General features: G+C 54.3%; 1 protein-coding gene across 14 annotated transcripts in view; it reads right to left on the bottom strand.

The window, feature by feature from the left end:
- The window catches only part of CACNA2D4 (calcium voltage-gated channel auxiliary subunit alpha2delta 4), a 134,815-nt gene extending 121,181 nt beyond the window's left edge, over positions 1-13,634 (bottom strand). For 5 of the 14 annotated variants that reach the window (XR_010120910.1, XR_010120909.1, XR_010120911.1 and 2 more), the window contains exons 1-7: positions 13,404-13,553; positions 12,149-12,319; positions 7,517-7,598; positions 5,694-5,810; positions 2,574-2,633; positions 814-976; positions 288-419 (exon numbers count right to left, since the gene is read on the bottom strand). Coding sequence is in view for 10 of the 14 variants with exons in the window: in XM_063639860.1 (XP_063495930.1) it covers positions 288-419; positions 814-976; positions 2,574-2,633; positions 5,694-5,810; positions 7,517-7,598; positions 12,149-12,319; positions 13,404-13,459 (781 nt within the window). In the remaining 4 variants the exon portion in view is untranslated. The other 9 variants (XM_063639856.1, XM_063639859.1, XM_063639862.1 and 6 more) reach the window with 5 other exon arrangements.
- Between the last annotated feature and the right edge of the window lie 2,224 nt (positions 13,635-15,858).

Here is a 15,858-nt window from a genome sequence, read left to right as displayed (position 1 = left end):
CATGGGACAGGAGCTTCATGTGGGCATTTATTGACTGGTTTCATGGTGTTTGATGGTTTCATTCATTCATTCATTCATTCATCCATTCATCCATTCCACAGCCCTTTAATATGTGCATATCATGCGGTGAGAAGGGCTAAAGTGTAGGCTTGGAGATGCTTTGGGATAGGAGGACCAGCCCCATTCACTGGGCACCTGAGTGCCTGGGTCCTTCTTCGATGCCCCTATTGTCTTATTTCCAGAGAAGAATCCCAGAAGGTCAGGGAGATGCAACTCCATGTCCTTACCTGGATAGATCCTGAAGAATCCAGTTGCACTGCCAAAATATTGCCAGGTCAATGTTGGGTCTCTCTGGAAGTTCTCCACAAAGACAGCATTCAAGGCTTCAGACATGTAGACTCCATTTAAAATATCTGGGTCTGAAGGGTGAGATTAGAGATTATGATCCTGTAGAACTTCTCAGGAAAGCGGTGATGATGCCTGGTGGGCAGCCTGGTGGGCGTGCCTGGTGGGCGTGTCTGGTGGGCGTGTCTGGTGGGCGTGCATGTTGGGCATGCCTGGTGGGCGTGTCTGGTGGGCGTGTCTGGTGGGTGTGCATGTTGGGTGTGCCTGGTGGGTGTGTCCGGTGGGCGTGTCTGGTGGGTATGTCTGGTGGGTGTGCCTGGTGGGCGTGCCTGGTGGGCGTGTCTGGTGGGTGTGTCTGGTGGGCGTGCATGTTGGGTGTGCCTGGTGGGTGTGTCTGGTGGGCGTGCCTGGTGGGTGTGTCTGGTGGGCGTGTCTGGTGAGTGTGCCTGAGCTGAGCGTGCCAGCTACCTTTGTTGTACACATTGGTGGGCAGCTGCACGCTGCTGATGGAGGTGTTCACGGGCAGGTTGCTGAAGTGCCCATTGGACTCCAGGAGGAACTCGGCACCCAGCTCCACGAAGTTGCCCTTCTCGTCCCTCTCGTTGATCAGGACCGAGTTGTAATAGTCGAACTGGGGTGGACGGGTGAGGCCCACGGAGATGGCCCGAGCACAGGGACAGGCGGAGAGAGAGGAAGAGAAACGGCGCAGGTGAGAGGACGCGAGGGCCGGGGCCGGGCGGCCATCAGTGTCTACACAAGCACCAGTGGCGGCGCGCTGGGCAACGATCAGGGTGATTTGGGACAAAAATATCCAGGAGGCCAGCGCGGAGAGGCATGAGGCCGACGTTTGATGACAGTCGTCCTGACCGCTGCCTCAGTCCCCAACTTGGTGCAGCGTGTGTTGACACGGCCGAGGCGGAGTGGAGACGGGCAGCCGCGGAGTCAAGGACAGGTAGAGACAAAGAGCCCCATCAGCCCCCTCCACTTCTTGCAGGCCAGGAAGGTCCCAGAGCCCCAGAATGGTGCCTGCGCAATCTTGGGGCCTGCAGCCTTGGCCTCAGACAGGGCCCAGGTTCCGAGTCCCCCAGGTTCCGAGTCCCGCAGCTGCCCTCGGCCTCTCCAACGCGGTGTTGGAGGGTGTGCTAGGATTGCCTCCAGCGGATCCCCGGCCCCATTTCCTCCACACGACCGGGTTCACACCTGAACATCCCCCAGGACTGCCTCACGGACATCCCCACACCAACTCCCACGCCAGGTTCCTGCACCCCACACCCGGCTCCTCCTCATGACACTGCGGCCCACGCTGGCCTTCCACGCACACTCCCAGCCGCGTCCCTGCCCTGCTCAAGCCCTCCGCACCTGCCTTTTCCTGCTGAGAAAGGCTCAGGCTCCTACGCTGATACCCAAGGCTCCCCCTACCCCCTCACCTAACTGTCCAAGGCCACTGTCTTCCTCACCAGCCTCTGGACACACAGGGCCCAGGTCCCACTGTTTCCTCAACCAACCTGGTGTTTGTTTATTTATATTTATTTATTTATTTATTTGAGACAGAGTCTCGCTCTGTCACCCAGGCTGGAGTGCAGTGGTACAATCTTGGCTCACTGCAAGCTCTGCCTCCCGGGTTCACGCCATTCTCCTGCCTCAGCCTCCCGAGTAGCTGAGACTACAGGCGCCCACCACCAGGCCCGGCTAAATTTTTTGTATTTTTTTAGTAGAGACGGTGTTTCACCGTGTTAGCCAGGATGGTCTCAATCTCCTGACCTCGTGATCCACCCGCCTCAGCCTCCCAAAGTGCTGGGATTACAGGCGTGAGCCACCGCGCCCGGGCGTGTTTTCTTATTTCTGTGTTTTCTTTCTGCTGTGACCAAAGGCCCCTTTTCCAGGCCCTGCCTGCCTAAATCCCCCATGATCCCTGAGCGCAGCCCCAGGCCGCCCTGTCTGCAGGAGTTTTGGGGCAGCCCTCCCCTTCTCCAGCCTGCATTCCCTGGAGGCTCCATCCACCCATCTGTAGTGACTGGTGATGTGCTTTATACCGGAGTTATTTGCACTGTGAGCTTCTTGAGCTCAAGAACAAGTTCCGATCCAGAGGCTAGCACATTGCTGTGCCTGTGAGGGGTGAGCAGTAAATGTCTATGGAATCAGTGGATCGACACCCTACCCTGCCACCCCCATATCTGGTGCTCACGCGATCCTGGCCCTCTGGCACCAGTGCCAGGAGTGGGACTCACCACCAGGGATTCATTGAATTCGTGGTTCAGGTCGGCCTCCTCGGCAGCCTCCACCAGATTCTGAGGGATGGGAACACAGAGGTAGGGAGAATGGGTAAAAGGAGCCCAGGGGGGTTTCAGCAAGTAAAACAGTTGCTGGGTGACCCAGCAATCCCACTCCTGGGTGTATGCCCAGAAGGACTGAAAACAGGGACGCAAACAAGAACTTAGGCACGAATATTCACAGCCACGCCATGCACAACAGCCAGAAAGCACATACGTATGGCTAAGTGAAAGCAGCCCATCAGAAGAGGCCATGCACCTGTGATCCCAACAACATGGCATTCTGGAAAAGGCAAGACTGGGGAGATAGAGAAGATAAGTGGTTGCCAGTAGTTGGAGATTTTCAGGGAAGTGAAATTCTTTTGTTTGGTACTGTAATAGTGGATGCATGTCATTGCACATGTTTCCATACCCACAGAATGTACGAGAGTGAACCCTAATGTACGCTATGGACTTTGGGATAATGGAAATTCATTGATTATACCCAATCTACCATGGATGCAGGATGTTGATAGTGGGGAAGGCTGTGGCAACAGGGGATGTATGGAAACTGTACTTTCTTCTACATTTTCCTGTGAACCTAAAATGGCTCTAAAAAACAAAGTCTACGAAAATATGCGTGCGTGCGTGCGTGTGTGTGTATTCAAAGCCAAAAGGTGGAAACAACTCAAATATCTGTCATTTGATGAACCAATAAACAAAATGTGGGCCATGCACACAATGGAATATTATGCAGCCCTAAAAAGAAATGAAGTGCTGATGCATGGAACAACACAGATGAACCCTGTAGACATTATGCTAAGTGAAATAAGTCAGGTACAAATGGTCACGTATTGTATGATTCCATTTATGTGAAATACCCACAACAGGCAAATCCATAGACAGAAAGCAGAATAGTGGTTGCAGAGCTAAGAGGAGGGGGATAGGGGAGTGATTGCTTACTTAGTACCCGGATTCTGTTTGGGGCGATGAAAAAGTTCTGGAACTAGATGATGGAGATGGTTGTACAACATTGTGGATGTACTTAGTGCCACTAAATTATACACTTTAAAATGGTTAACTTTATTTTACCTGTATTTTACCACAATACAATTTTTTTTTTTTTTTTTTTTTTTTTGAGATGGAGTCTCACTCTGTCACCCAGGCTGGAGTGCGGTGGTGCAATCTTGGCTCACTGCAACCCCCGCCTCCCAGGTTCAAGCGATTCTCCTGCCTCAGCCTCCCGAGTAGCTGGGACTACAGGCACCCACCACCATGCCCAGCTAATTTTTATATTTTTAGCAGAGACGGGGTTTCACCATGTTGGCCAGGATGGTCTTGATCTCTTGACCTCGTGATCTGCCGGCCTTGGCCTCCCAAAGTGCTGGGATTACAGGCGTGAGCCACCGTGCCTGGCACAATTTTTTGTTCTTTTTTTCTAAAGAGCAGGCCAGCATCGCAGAGTGTCAGGGGAAGTCAGAGTGGGGGAAGTGCTTTGGGAGTCAGAGGACCCAAGATCCTATTCTGGCTTTGTCAGAGCCAAGCCACTAAGCCTCTCTGGTCCTCTGCTTACACAACTGTAAATTGGGTAGGATAATTCCTGCCTCTCCACTCTCAGCCTACAGACCCTAGGATAAGGAAATCCCACAGGGGAAAGTTCATTTCAGGAGGCTTTGCAGGAAACTTCCCATGCGTACCCTCATAGAAGGTCTGAGGCCCCCATATACCACCCTCAGGAGGGGCAGGGACCGGTGTTCAGAGAAAGTCTGCAGAGCAGCACTTCTTTGCTCTCTGAGGCTGTGGAAGGGCACAGGGAGCCTGGAGCCCCAGCCTCTGGGGGTGTCCCAGGACTGCTTACTGCCCTAGTGACACAAGGACCGACACCTGAAGTCAGGCGAGTCTCATATCCCACTGTCTGTTTGATCCAAGGAGGCTGTTTACACGATGCTCACTGATTGAAAGAGGCAGGTGTCACTGCGGGTGCCAGGCTGAGTGTGAGGCTAGTGCCTTCCTGCTGTGGTGTGTAATTCAGGGACCCGGGATAGGCTCTTGAGTCCCCAGGCATCTTCTCATTGGTTCCTGATGCTAAGATCCCTTGCCCCTACACCTGCAGAAATGCTGCGCATTATAACAAGTGGGAAAGAAGGCCCCAGCAACCCCGACCCCGGCCTCCTCCCGGAGTGGGGGTTGTGATGGGGGTTGGGGGAAAGACAGTGCACTGGAGAGGCTGCAGCTCGCCTGCCCTATCTGCCCCTTCCCCTGCTGCTTGGCCCTGGCCTCAGCCTCCGAACCCAGCCAACCCCCCCCATCTCCTCTCTCCTTATTCTCCTGGCTGGTCTTACGAGTCCTTTCAGGCAAAGCACTGGTCTTGGATGGTCCGATTCTTAGCTGGATGGAGTGGAGGACTGTTTCTCTCCAACCACACTGTATCTACTCGTTTATACCATCCAGGTCCCCACAGGCCTCAGTGCAGACACTTCATCCCAGAGAAGGGGACAGCTTCTGTTTCTCCTGGGCCCCACCAGGCTTGGTGGAGGTCCAGTAACAGAGTCACCTGGGCACAAGGCCCATCCCTGTAAGCACCTCTGCTGCCCGGGTGGCCCTCAGAGCACTTAGAAGCCATGAAGGTGGGTCCTGATGGCAGAATGAGGGTAAGGGAGGAATGAGGAGAGATGAGAAGGAGGAGAGGGGAGCGGGGAGCTTGGCTTTGCTGGCTCCAGCTAGCTCGACTCCCACCCTCCTTCTGCTCGTCTGTCCATCCATTCCCAAAGGAATTCCTAGGTGCTCACCCCGTGCAGTGCTCTGTAGAGTTCCTCACAATGCTGCAGGCTGACCCGGCAGTGCTGGGCATGGCCGCCTCGGAGCAGAGCTCTGATCCCAGACCCTCCCCTCTCCTCTTGCTTCCTGTCATTTCCTCTTTTACAGGGATTCTTGGAGTAAGGGTTCTTTTGGCTAACGGAGGTACAAGGCGGAATCTTGTAAGATAGGAGAGGGTTACAAGGGTGGGAGGATGCAGGGCCGTGACATCGGGAGGGTCACTCTGCCACCTGTGTCACAGGGCTGGGGAGAAATGCCCTGCAGATCATAGCCCTGGAGTACCTGGACGGCCTCGACTTTCCTCCGCAGCATGTTCTCCATGTCCTCTGAGAACTTCCTCACCAGCTCCAAGCCATCCACCTCCTCGATCTTCAGACTGGACTCCACATCCTTGTACTTCTGTTCGAGGAAAGTGGGAGAGATGGGTGCACGTGGTTTTGTACCAGGATAGTTGCACCTGTGTATGCATGGCCTCCAACCTCTCAACGGGTGCATTCCGGCACACAGAGCCTGGTTTACTCAACTAGGGTGAGGCCCAGCCCTCTCCTCCTTGGACAACTTCCCCAGTGATAGTATAGCTGCCTCTCTTCAAATGCCCTCTCTGTTCCAGATGCTCTAGACACATTGCAGTTATAGCCGTAACAGGGGAGTAGACCGAGGCTCAGAGAAGTCAGTGAACTCCACCAAGGTCAACAGCCAGGTGAGCAGGTGACCCCTGATGGGGCCAGGTCTCTCAGGCATACCCACCCATGTCTTTTGTGCAGAGCCTTGCTGCTTCCCAGGGCTTGTGAAACCACCCCTGGCATCAGTTCACCTTTCCTCAATGCCCCAGAAAAGGCATCTTGCTATGAAAGTGCCCCTGTGCACATGGATGTGAACCTCAATTCCCCCTGTCCCGACAGAGCTCAGCAGCTCCAGGCACTGAGGACGGCTGCCTGACAACTGCCAGTGAGCCCAGGAAAGCCTGGAACGGGGTTTGGGTTTTCTCTCTGGGCCCAAGGGAGACCAGCTCTCACTGACTGTGTGTATTGCGAATGTCTATTCACCCAGCTCTGCAATTTATTGGCCGTGTGACCACAGACAAGCCACTCAATCTGTTTCCTCATCTGTAAGATGTGACATTTACATAGCTTTAGTGAATGCTCTAGAATGCATAGATTTTATAGAATGCTTTTAACGCAAATGGCCACATCTACGTTCCTCTCCCCGGGTTGTGGTGCTGTGCAGCATAGGAGCGTGCTGTGAGGGGCAGGCGGGGTCTTAGCTGTCATTGCTACAGTGGCCTGTGGGGGCCCAGGGAGCAGCCCACCCTGGCTCCTCTTACTTCCACCAGGGACGGGCCTGGGGGCTGTGGGCAGGGCAGTTGAGCAGGGACATGTGGTCACATGCAGGCATAAAAGCCTGGGATTCAGGATCTTTGTGATATGGAAAAGGTGCCTCGTGAATTGGTGGTGGGAATGAAATCATGACTATGAGCTTAGTGAGTGGTAATAATAGAGAAGGGTGAGCTGCCATTGGAACTGCTCTGGGGAGTTACAAATATTAGAGAACAGTGAAGTTGTTTATAACCTGATAAGAAGACCAGCCGGCCATTAATCTGCACAGAAAGCAATGCATGTTAAGGGGGCGGATGCTGGACATGGCTGGGGGGCTGACAGCTAGAGGTATGAGAGCTCTCCCTGCACAGAGGCCACAGCCCTTCCACCTTCTACGGCCCGAGCAGCTCCTAGGGCCCTGCACATGCCCTCCGAGCCTCCGCCAGCATCACAGGTGTTAGACCTGCATCCCACTCCATCCACTCCCTCCATCTCTCCTTTATTCTTCACCCCACATCCACCCAGTACATCTCCTGCAGGTCTAATTCCACTTTGGCCTCTGCTCCCTGAGGACCTGGCACAATGCTCTTGACCACGCCCCCAAACCACCCCCACTGCCTTGCTTTGGGAGTTGAGCAAATCATTCACCTCCCTGGGCCTCAGTGTCCCCATCTGAAATAAGCCGATTTGATGGGATGCCCAAGGCCCCTCACAGCACTGGCATTTGGGGGCTTCGATGGCTGACTGCCCTCTGCCACCCAGTGGGCTCTCTGGAAGGGGGTGACTGACCTTCTGCAGCAAGAGGGAGCCCGAGTATTTGGTCACAGTGTTATACAGGTCCCCGCCGAAGGTGTCAGCCCATAGCTTCACTCTGCCAGGCAACGAAAGGACATGTGTATACACACACGTACATGCACAAATACAGAAACACATGTGTAGATATATGGATTCACACACATAGAAAGCAAGTGTCTACACACAGACACCTGCTGATGCATGCATACTCAAACACATAGACACATAATGCATAAGAAATGCATACACACACACACACACACACACACATACCCCCACACATATGCATATGCGTACACACACGTGACATATGCCCAGAAACACACAAAAGAGCACCTGTCCCTCCTCCTCATCCTTAAAGCTACAGCCATGGCCTGGGCAGGAGACGTGGAGAACCCTCAGGACCCAGCGGCTGCACTGCTGTGTGCTGAATGTCCTTGGCAGGCTCTCCTGCTGACGGTCATGGGGCCGGGCTGAAGAGCCCAGCACTGGGCCTGACCCCAAGCCTCCGGGGCCTCTGGTTGGAGAGTGGCAGACAGAGAGGAGAGAAGGAGGGGAGAGGCAGTGGACAGGCTCAGGCCAGGGCCGGAGGACCCTGAGGACAAAGGAAGACCTGCCTGGCCACAGCTGTGGCCTCTCAATGAATCATTCCCTCCAGTTCACTCCACTCAAGGCCACTGGGGGCTGCTGAATCCTCTGTTGAAACCTCAGAGAACACACGAGGCAAGGGCACAGGAGGAAAAGGCTCTGAGATGCCACTGCCGAGGCTGAGGGCAGGGCAGGCCGGGAGGGCATGAGGAGGCCACACCTCGCCCTCTGTGTAGGCAGCCTAGTGGGGAGCCGCGACCTCTCGCCCATGCCCCAGAAATGCACCACAATCCCACCATCTGGGCCAGGCTGGTGGGGTCCTGGGGGCAGGCACACAGGGCTGGGTCTGAGCCTCTCCAGATGGAGCGGAAGTGGTTTGCCTGTGCGATCCTTTCAAGATCAGCAGTCATCAATCAACCAACCAATGTTTATCAATGTCCTACCATGTGGCAGCCTGGAGTCACCCCACAGTCCCCACCTTTGCAGGGACAGCTTTCTCATGCAGGTAGCATAGTACATGTTTGAAGGTGCCCATGAGGGTTGGGGAGGGGTAGTGGTATAAGGGAAGGCTTCCTGGGGGAGGGGGATCTGAGCTCTGGGTTAGAAGTTGGGTAGAGATTAGCCTGCAAAGGGATCTGGAAGAGGATTCTAGGTAGGGAGTACAGAAGAGCTTGGAGGAATAAAACATGACTTCCAGGTTTGCAGTGTGGGTTGTTGACCTGACGGTGTTGTTATTGAATAAAACTAAGACTATCGGGAAGGTCAGGGGGAACAAGTTGAGAAGGGTGAAAGGTGATGTGTGTACTGGAGCTCTGTTGAATGTGAGGCTCCCACTGTAGAGCCACCAAGTGCCACTGGGCAGGTTGTGCACTGCACAACTCTAGAAGGCACCAATTGTGTTTTATCTGGAAAGACACAAATCTGAATGTAAAACCTCACACGATGTTTAGGAAAAGCTGCCCATAGCATTGGGTGTGTGTCTAACAGGTAGAGCAGGGCTGGGAGTCATTAGTACAAAGGTAGCGATTGAAATTCTGAGGGCAGGAGGGCTCTCTCAAGGAGAGTGTGCAGCAGATCTCTGAGCGTCGACAGATGCTGGGGAGCACCCCTCAACCTCTGCTGGGGGCAGGCAGACGAGGAGGAGCACTTGAAGACAGCAGAGATAAGCCGTGCCCAAGCAGGCCCAGCGGAGCGCAGTGCCATGGAAGTCAAGGCACTGGGATAAAAGGAGAGGGGAGCTTGTGTGTCCCAAGCAACAGGGTCTGGGAAGACAAGGTCAGGAATGTGTCCTGGATTGGGCATGAGGAAGACTCTGGGAACCCTGTGGAAACAGACTTGGGAGGAGGTGGAAGCCCAGCAGGCAGGAGGGAAAGACTGAGAAGAGGGGGTCGGCGGGAGTGAGGACAGGTGGGGCCAAGTCCCGGGCAGGCAGATGAGGCTGTGTGCAGGCTGTCGTCTCCGGCAGCACCCAGGGCTTCTGCATAGATGGCCGCTGGGGCCCCCCTCCCTGAAGGCCTGGATTCCGGCCACTCTGACTTGGTCCTCAGCCCACTCCTGGAGTTGACCCTCTCCTATCAGCTGGTGTGTGTTCTGGGGATGAAAATTGTTCTCAACATCTCCTACAGCAACAGATAGTGTTACAGGCTGGCGGTGAGTGTGTTGGTGAAAGCGCAGTCCAGGCTGACTGGAGTTCAAATCCCAGCACCTTCACTTCCTGGCCTTGTGAACTTGGGGAAGTCACCTGACCTCTCGGGGCCTCTGTTTCCTCATCTGCAAAATAGGGATAAAATAAGCCCCCAGTAAATGGCTTTGCAAACTAACGGTGTCATTTGTGAAGCACCCAGCTCCGTGCCAGGCAGGGAACAAGGAGAGCTATGCAGCTCGATGGGAAATGATGCTGCCTACTCCACTGCTCAGCAAAAGGCTAAACGCAGGCACAGTGTGTCATTTGGGCTCCCTGTCCCCACTCCTGCTAAGACATGCAGTTGGCAGGTGGCTCTGTTGGTGGCCTGGCTATGGTGCTGGGCTCAAGCGGCTGGATGAAACAGGATGGGGTCTGTAGCATCTACAGTCTAGAAGGCTCTGCTCCCCACACGTATTAGAAATTTCCTTCCTAGGACCACCAGAGCTAGGGCCTAAAACCCAGACACCCCAGAGAGGTTGCACAGTAATTTAAATGTACACCAAGGTGCGCATGACTGATATCGGGTTCTTTCCTGGAGCTGGTCTTAATGGCCGGCTATAGAATCAAGGTTGGAAGGAGGCAGAAAGGTGTAGAAAGGGAAAACTGCGGCCGCTAAAATCCATTTTTTTTTCCCCAGTTCCTGGACAAGCCACCTCCTGTGTGCATGAGACGTTCTGTGGGTTCAGAACTGCTTCCCCTTTTTGGAATGTCAAAATACGCATTTCTTGCCAAATCCTCTGGGGAGCTGCAATGGTGAGATAACCCGGCTCCTCCAGGCTGCCTCATCTCAGCGATTATCCTGAAGGAGCACCCGCCCTTCAGGTGTCCCAGAAGCTGCTTGTCAGGCCAAGAAGACAGCAGCCCTGATGATTAGTTCTTCCTAAAGCCATCCGGCTCCTGGGGAGGGGCAGGTGGGACTCCAGAACTCACAGAGCTTTAGGGAGGAGAGAGCTGAGGCCAGAGAAGAAAAGGGCTTTACAGTAAGAGAGTGGTCAGTCGCAGCCACTGGGGAAAGGCCCAGAGGGAGGGCAGGGGCGGGAGGAGTGGGCAGAGGATGGAGGCCCAGCCTGGGAAGAAAGCAGGAAGGGGTGACAGGGTTTTTGGGGTGGGGTTGAACGTGATGCTTACGTTTCCAGAGGAATCTTGGCCTGCCCCCATGTAGGGGACAGGGAGGTACCTAGGAGCAGCAGCCACAGGAGGGCCGAGGTCTTCTGCACAAAGGCCCAGGCTACCGGCATTGGCTGGCGGGGAATCCAGCAGCTGGTGGAGCTGGGGTTTGCGTGGAAGTTGGGGGTTGCTGGCATGGTGGGCCTGGGGTTGGGGAGGGCAAGGAGGGCAGAGCAGCCGCAGACCATGAGCTCTGTCTGCCTGCCTCCCAGACTCCAGGGACGCCCCAAGCCTTTGTCTTCTGGACCCTGGCGAGCCCGGGGTCTCCAGCCTCTCAGTCCTGGGTGGGGAGGGCTTCTCTCTGCCCCACAGCTGCAGGTCACAGAAGAGTCGCCCCACCTAGCAAGCAGGCCTCGGAGAGAGGGACTGGGGGAGAGGCTGTGGCAACATGAACCCCTTTAATCCGCTGGCCTCTCCTCTAATCCTCTCCTGACAGCGGCGGGGGCGGGGGGGGGTGTGTAGCAGGGGGTGGGGAGCTGCCTCCCAGGATTACCACGACTGCAGCTGGTTCCCTCAGGGCTGCAGTGCACCTGTCTGCTTTAAAGAGACAGCTCCGTTCCTGTGGAACCACCTTCTGGACCCAGGAAGGGCTTGCTGTGACTCTGGCCAGAGGACAGCAGCTGAGTTTGCACAGTACTCTGATTGACCCACAAATCTCTTGTTGACCCTGAGGTGGGGGCGTGACCTCATCCCTGCTTGGCAGAGACTCTTGAGGCTCGGCGAATCCCAGGGGCAGAGCTGGGCTCTGGCTGGTGTTTCCAGGCCTGGTGCCTTTGGGACAGGTCATAGGTCACAGGTGAAGTCAGTGGACCCACGCCTCCACATCTCAGCTGCTCGTGGGCGGGGCTGGGGACACATTTGCTGTGCAACTGATGAAGCTTCGGGATCCCTGAATCCACAGACTCCCCCCTTTCCCGGAGAGGCCCTAGCAATGTGTTCCTGTGGCCTAATGTTTTTGTAAAATATGCAAAAGTGAGATAGTTTAACCATAACCGACTGAGACTGTCTGTCACTTTCCATCCCAACTTCTCTTCTGTCTGATGGACCCTTAGTTGGATGATGTTTGGGTGGTCGAGGGCACTTGGGGGATCCAGTTAAGAGGAAAGTGAGCTGGGGAAACATTTAATCTGGGCTTAGTGGGATACGCTGACGTGGCTCACAGTGACTTCTTTGTACAGAGAAGTTACCTCCAGCTGAGTGTAGGCAGGACTTCCAGAAACACTCGTCCCACAGGACATCTCATCAGCAGATGCAGCAAGAGAGGCTGGGCCGTGATGTGCGCGCACCCTGCCACACCCACCATGGCCATGTGTTGTGGGGAGGGCAAAGCAACAGTCAGGAGCTCATCTGCAGAAAATCTGCAAAAAGCCACATAGGTAACATTGTTAGTGGAGGATTTGGGTCTCACCAAGGCCTGGCCAGGACAGAAGTTCTCTCCTGTTAGGAAAATAGTAGATATTGAAAGGATATAATTACACCATACATTGCTTTGTGTTCTGATGAGAGTTACACAAATTAGAATTGATCAAAATTCTTGTGTTGTGAGCCCAAACCAGTCGTAGTACCACATGGGTCCTGTGGGGCTGAAGGACTGCATAGATTTTATGCACTCCCCGTATTGGATTATTTTCTTAGTGTAACTGGTGCACTGTGTCTTCACAAAATCTGGTGGTTCCAGCAAAATGGTAAGCAAAATTGCCACCAACGCACAGAAATGCTTGCAGAAGCAAGTGTTCTGATGACAAAACTCCTACACAGATTCATCAATAAGTCAGTGTTGTAGTATCAGAGTAATCTGGTGGCACAGTTTTGTGGCTGAATACAATGTATTTTTTAAAGGCATCTGAATGATTCCTATGAATGCCTTAATTTCACATAAATTTTGTACATGTTTTGAGGATTACAAGTGGAACACATTTAGAAAAAATACTACAGGCCGGGCGCGGTGGCTCACGCCTGTAATCCCAGCACTTTGGGAGGCTGAGGCGTGGGGATCACGAGGTCAGGAGATCGAGACCATCCTGGCTAACACAGTGAAACCCCGGCTCTACTAAAAATACAAAAAATTAGCCGGGCGTGGTGGCGGGCGCCTGTAGTCCCAGCTACTCGGAGAGGCTGAGGCAGGAGAATGGCGTGAACCCGGGAGGCGGAGCTTGTAGTGAGCCAAGATGGCGCCACTGCACTCCAGCCTGGGCTACAGAGCGAGACTCCGCCTCAAAAAAAAAAAAAAAAAAAAAGCAAAAAAACCCCACAAAAACTAGGCCTCCTCAGCCCAAGGCCACCACTGGCCTCTAGGCAGCTGCCTCTGCCCACTTCCCCTTCAGGCTCCAGCGACGGCTTCCTCCCCTGACTGGGGGGAGAAGAGGATAACAGCTGGGCTGCATCCTGCGTCCCCTCCACCCACACCTATCCGAGGAGTCCTTTGGAAACCAGCTTTCCCACCTGTTTCCTGCGGGCCCCTCTCTGGTACCGGGACTCCCCACCCTGCCTCTCATCATCTGTTCTTAATGCAGCAACCGAAGGCTCTTTTCAAATAAAAGCCAGACCCTGTGGCTCCTCTGCTCCAAAGCCCCCAGGGCTGCCCATCTCCCTTAGAGGAAAAGCCACAGTTTTGACCACAGCCACGAAGCCCTACCTGGCTGGACCTGGCTTCCCCCGGGCCGTGCCTCTCTGGGCGGGGCCTCCTGCTGCTCGTTGGGTGTCTCAGGCGCGCCCCCCATCGGTGCGGCTGACCTCTGAGTCTGCAGTCCGCGCTGCGGCTGTGTCTGCCTGCTCCCCACGCGTGGCCGGCTCCCTCGTTTCCATCGGTGTCTGGCGTCGGGTTTCCTGCAGGAAGAGCTGGTACCCTTGGATCGGGCAGCTTGAGACGAGTTTAACAGAGAGGCTGCTGACAGAGGTGTGGACGGAATCCTGCAGGGACACTGCAGTGGCCAGGGCTGGAAACCGCGGGAGCCAGCCCCTAAGCCTCGGGGAGGGGGACGGGGACGGGGATGGGAAAGCCACTGTACCCTGGAGAGAACAGGCTGTATGGGGAGGACTGTGGCCTCCGGTCAAGGGATGCGGCCAGCCACAGCCGTCCCATGGGAGGGCTGGGGCAGTGGAGACCCACTCACCCTGTCTCCCGCGCTGTCCTGCTGGTGTCCCCACCTGGTGAACCTTAGGAACTTATCCACCTGCCCCCGCTCCCCCCCAGGACAGCCCCCCAGGGCAGGGGGAGCACTCGGAGGGGCCAGCAGGAGACGTCCAGCTCAAGGTCTTCAACGCCACCTTTTATGATGAAAGTGTCCTTGAATGAGAGAGTGGTGGGCAGTGACGCACAACTCTGTGAATAGCCTGTCAAGCACTGAGCTACAACCTTTAACATGGAGAATTTTACGGCATATGAATTACTTCTCCATTAAAAAACCCTTTTTTTTTTTTTTGAAAATCACCTTTTTAATGAGTGAGGCCTTTCCTGGCTACAAGATCCACCATCTTGGCCCGACCCCTGACGTTCCCTGTCCTTCTTCGCAGCATCTTTCTTCTCCTCAGTGGCTACCATGGGACGTGCCATACACAGGCCTCCTCCTCTAGCACGCGGCTTCCATAAGGGGCAGGGCCTGCGGGCTGTTTGTCCCTGCTGTATGCCCAGTCCCTCAGCACAAGGAAGTAAAACTATGATTGGAATGAAGGAGGGATTGAAAGGGGGGTGATTCTGGGTAGAGGTGAGGGCGCGTGGGCCAAGTCCTGCTTGTCTCTGCCTCCGCTCTCTTGGGCCTTTGAACAGGAGCCCCAGGGCCCTGGGGTCAGTTTGGAAACCCCCGTGTAGCCAGGCAAAGGCTTTCATTCCCGTTCATTTTACGAATGTGTCTCGGGCGGCTCATTTCATCTTCAAGTGACACAGGACATCACGAAGGCCTTCTGTGGTATTCGTACGCCACTATTCATTGCAGTGTGATTCACGACAGCAGAAGGTGGGAGCAACCCGGGTGTCACCACAGATGGACATGGATCGTGGATAAATGCAAGTGTCATCAAACAAACAAAACGTGGTATAGCACATGATGAACTATTAAAAGGAAGGAAATCCTGACACACGCTAAAACATGGATAAACCTTGAGGACATTATGATGAGTGAAATAAGCCAGTCACAGAAAGACAAATACTATATGATTCCACTTATACGTGGTTCTCAGATTCACAGAGACAGAAAGCAGAATGGTGGGTGCCCAGGGCTGGAGGAGGGAGCAGTGGGGAGTTAGTGTTTAACAGGTGCAGAGCTTTGGTTCTGCAAGGTGAAAAGGGTTCTGGAGATGGAGGGTAGTGGTGGTTTCACAAGCGCATGAATGTATTTAGCATCACTGAACTCTACACGGAAACATGCTTACAATGGTAAATTTTGAGTTATGTGTATTTTAGCACAATGTTTTAAAAGAAGAGAGAAAAAAGAGGTGTGTGGGGGGTGCTGTAGAGCTGCCCTGGGCAAAACCAGGAGTCCAGAACCCTCCTGACTTCATCTCCCAGAGACTGCTTCCCATTCTTCCAACATCCGTCGCTCCAAAATGCCAGTCTGGCTGGATTGCAGAGCTTTGAAAGGGAGAGTGCGTTTCACACTCCTAATGCCTTTAATCATGGCCCAGGCAATTCTTTTTTTTCTTTTTTTTGAGACAGAGTCTCGCTCTGTCACCCAGGCTGGACTGCAGTGGTGCCATCTTGGCTCACTGCAAGCTCCACCTCCCGGGTTCATGCCATTCTCCTGCCTCAGTCTCCTGAGTAGCTGGGACTACAGGCGCCGCCACCACACCTGGCTAATTTTTTGTATTTTTAGTAGAGATGGGGTTTCACCGTGTTAGCCAGGATGGTCTCAATCTCCTGACCTCGTGATCCGCCCACCTCCGCCTCCCAAAGTGCTGGGAT

This window comes from Symphalangus syndactylus, chromosome 5 (assembly GCF_028878055.3).
Source record: "Symphalangus syndactylus isolate Jambi chromosome 5, NHGRI_mSymSyn1-v2.1_pri, whole genome shotgun sequence".
Taxonomy (NCBI): domain Eukaryota; kingdom Metazoa; phylum Chordata; class Mammalia; order Primates; family Hylobatidae; genus Symphalangus; species Symphalangus syndactylus.
The sequence above is the reverse complement of the archived record's forward strand: the minus strand, read 5'-3'. Positions and strand labels throughout refer to the sequence as shown.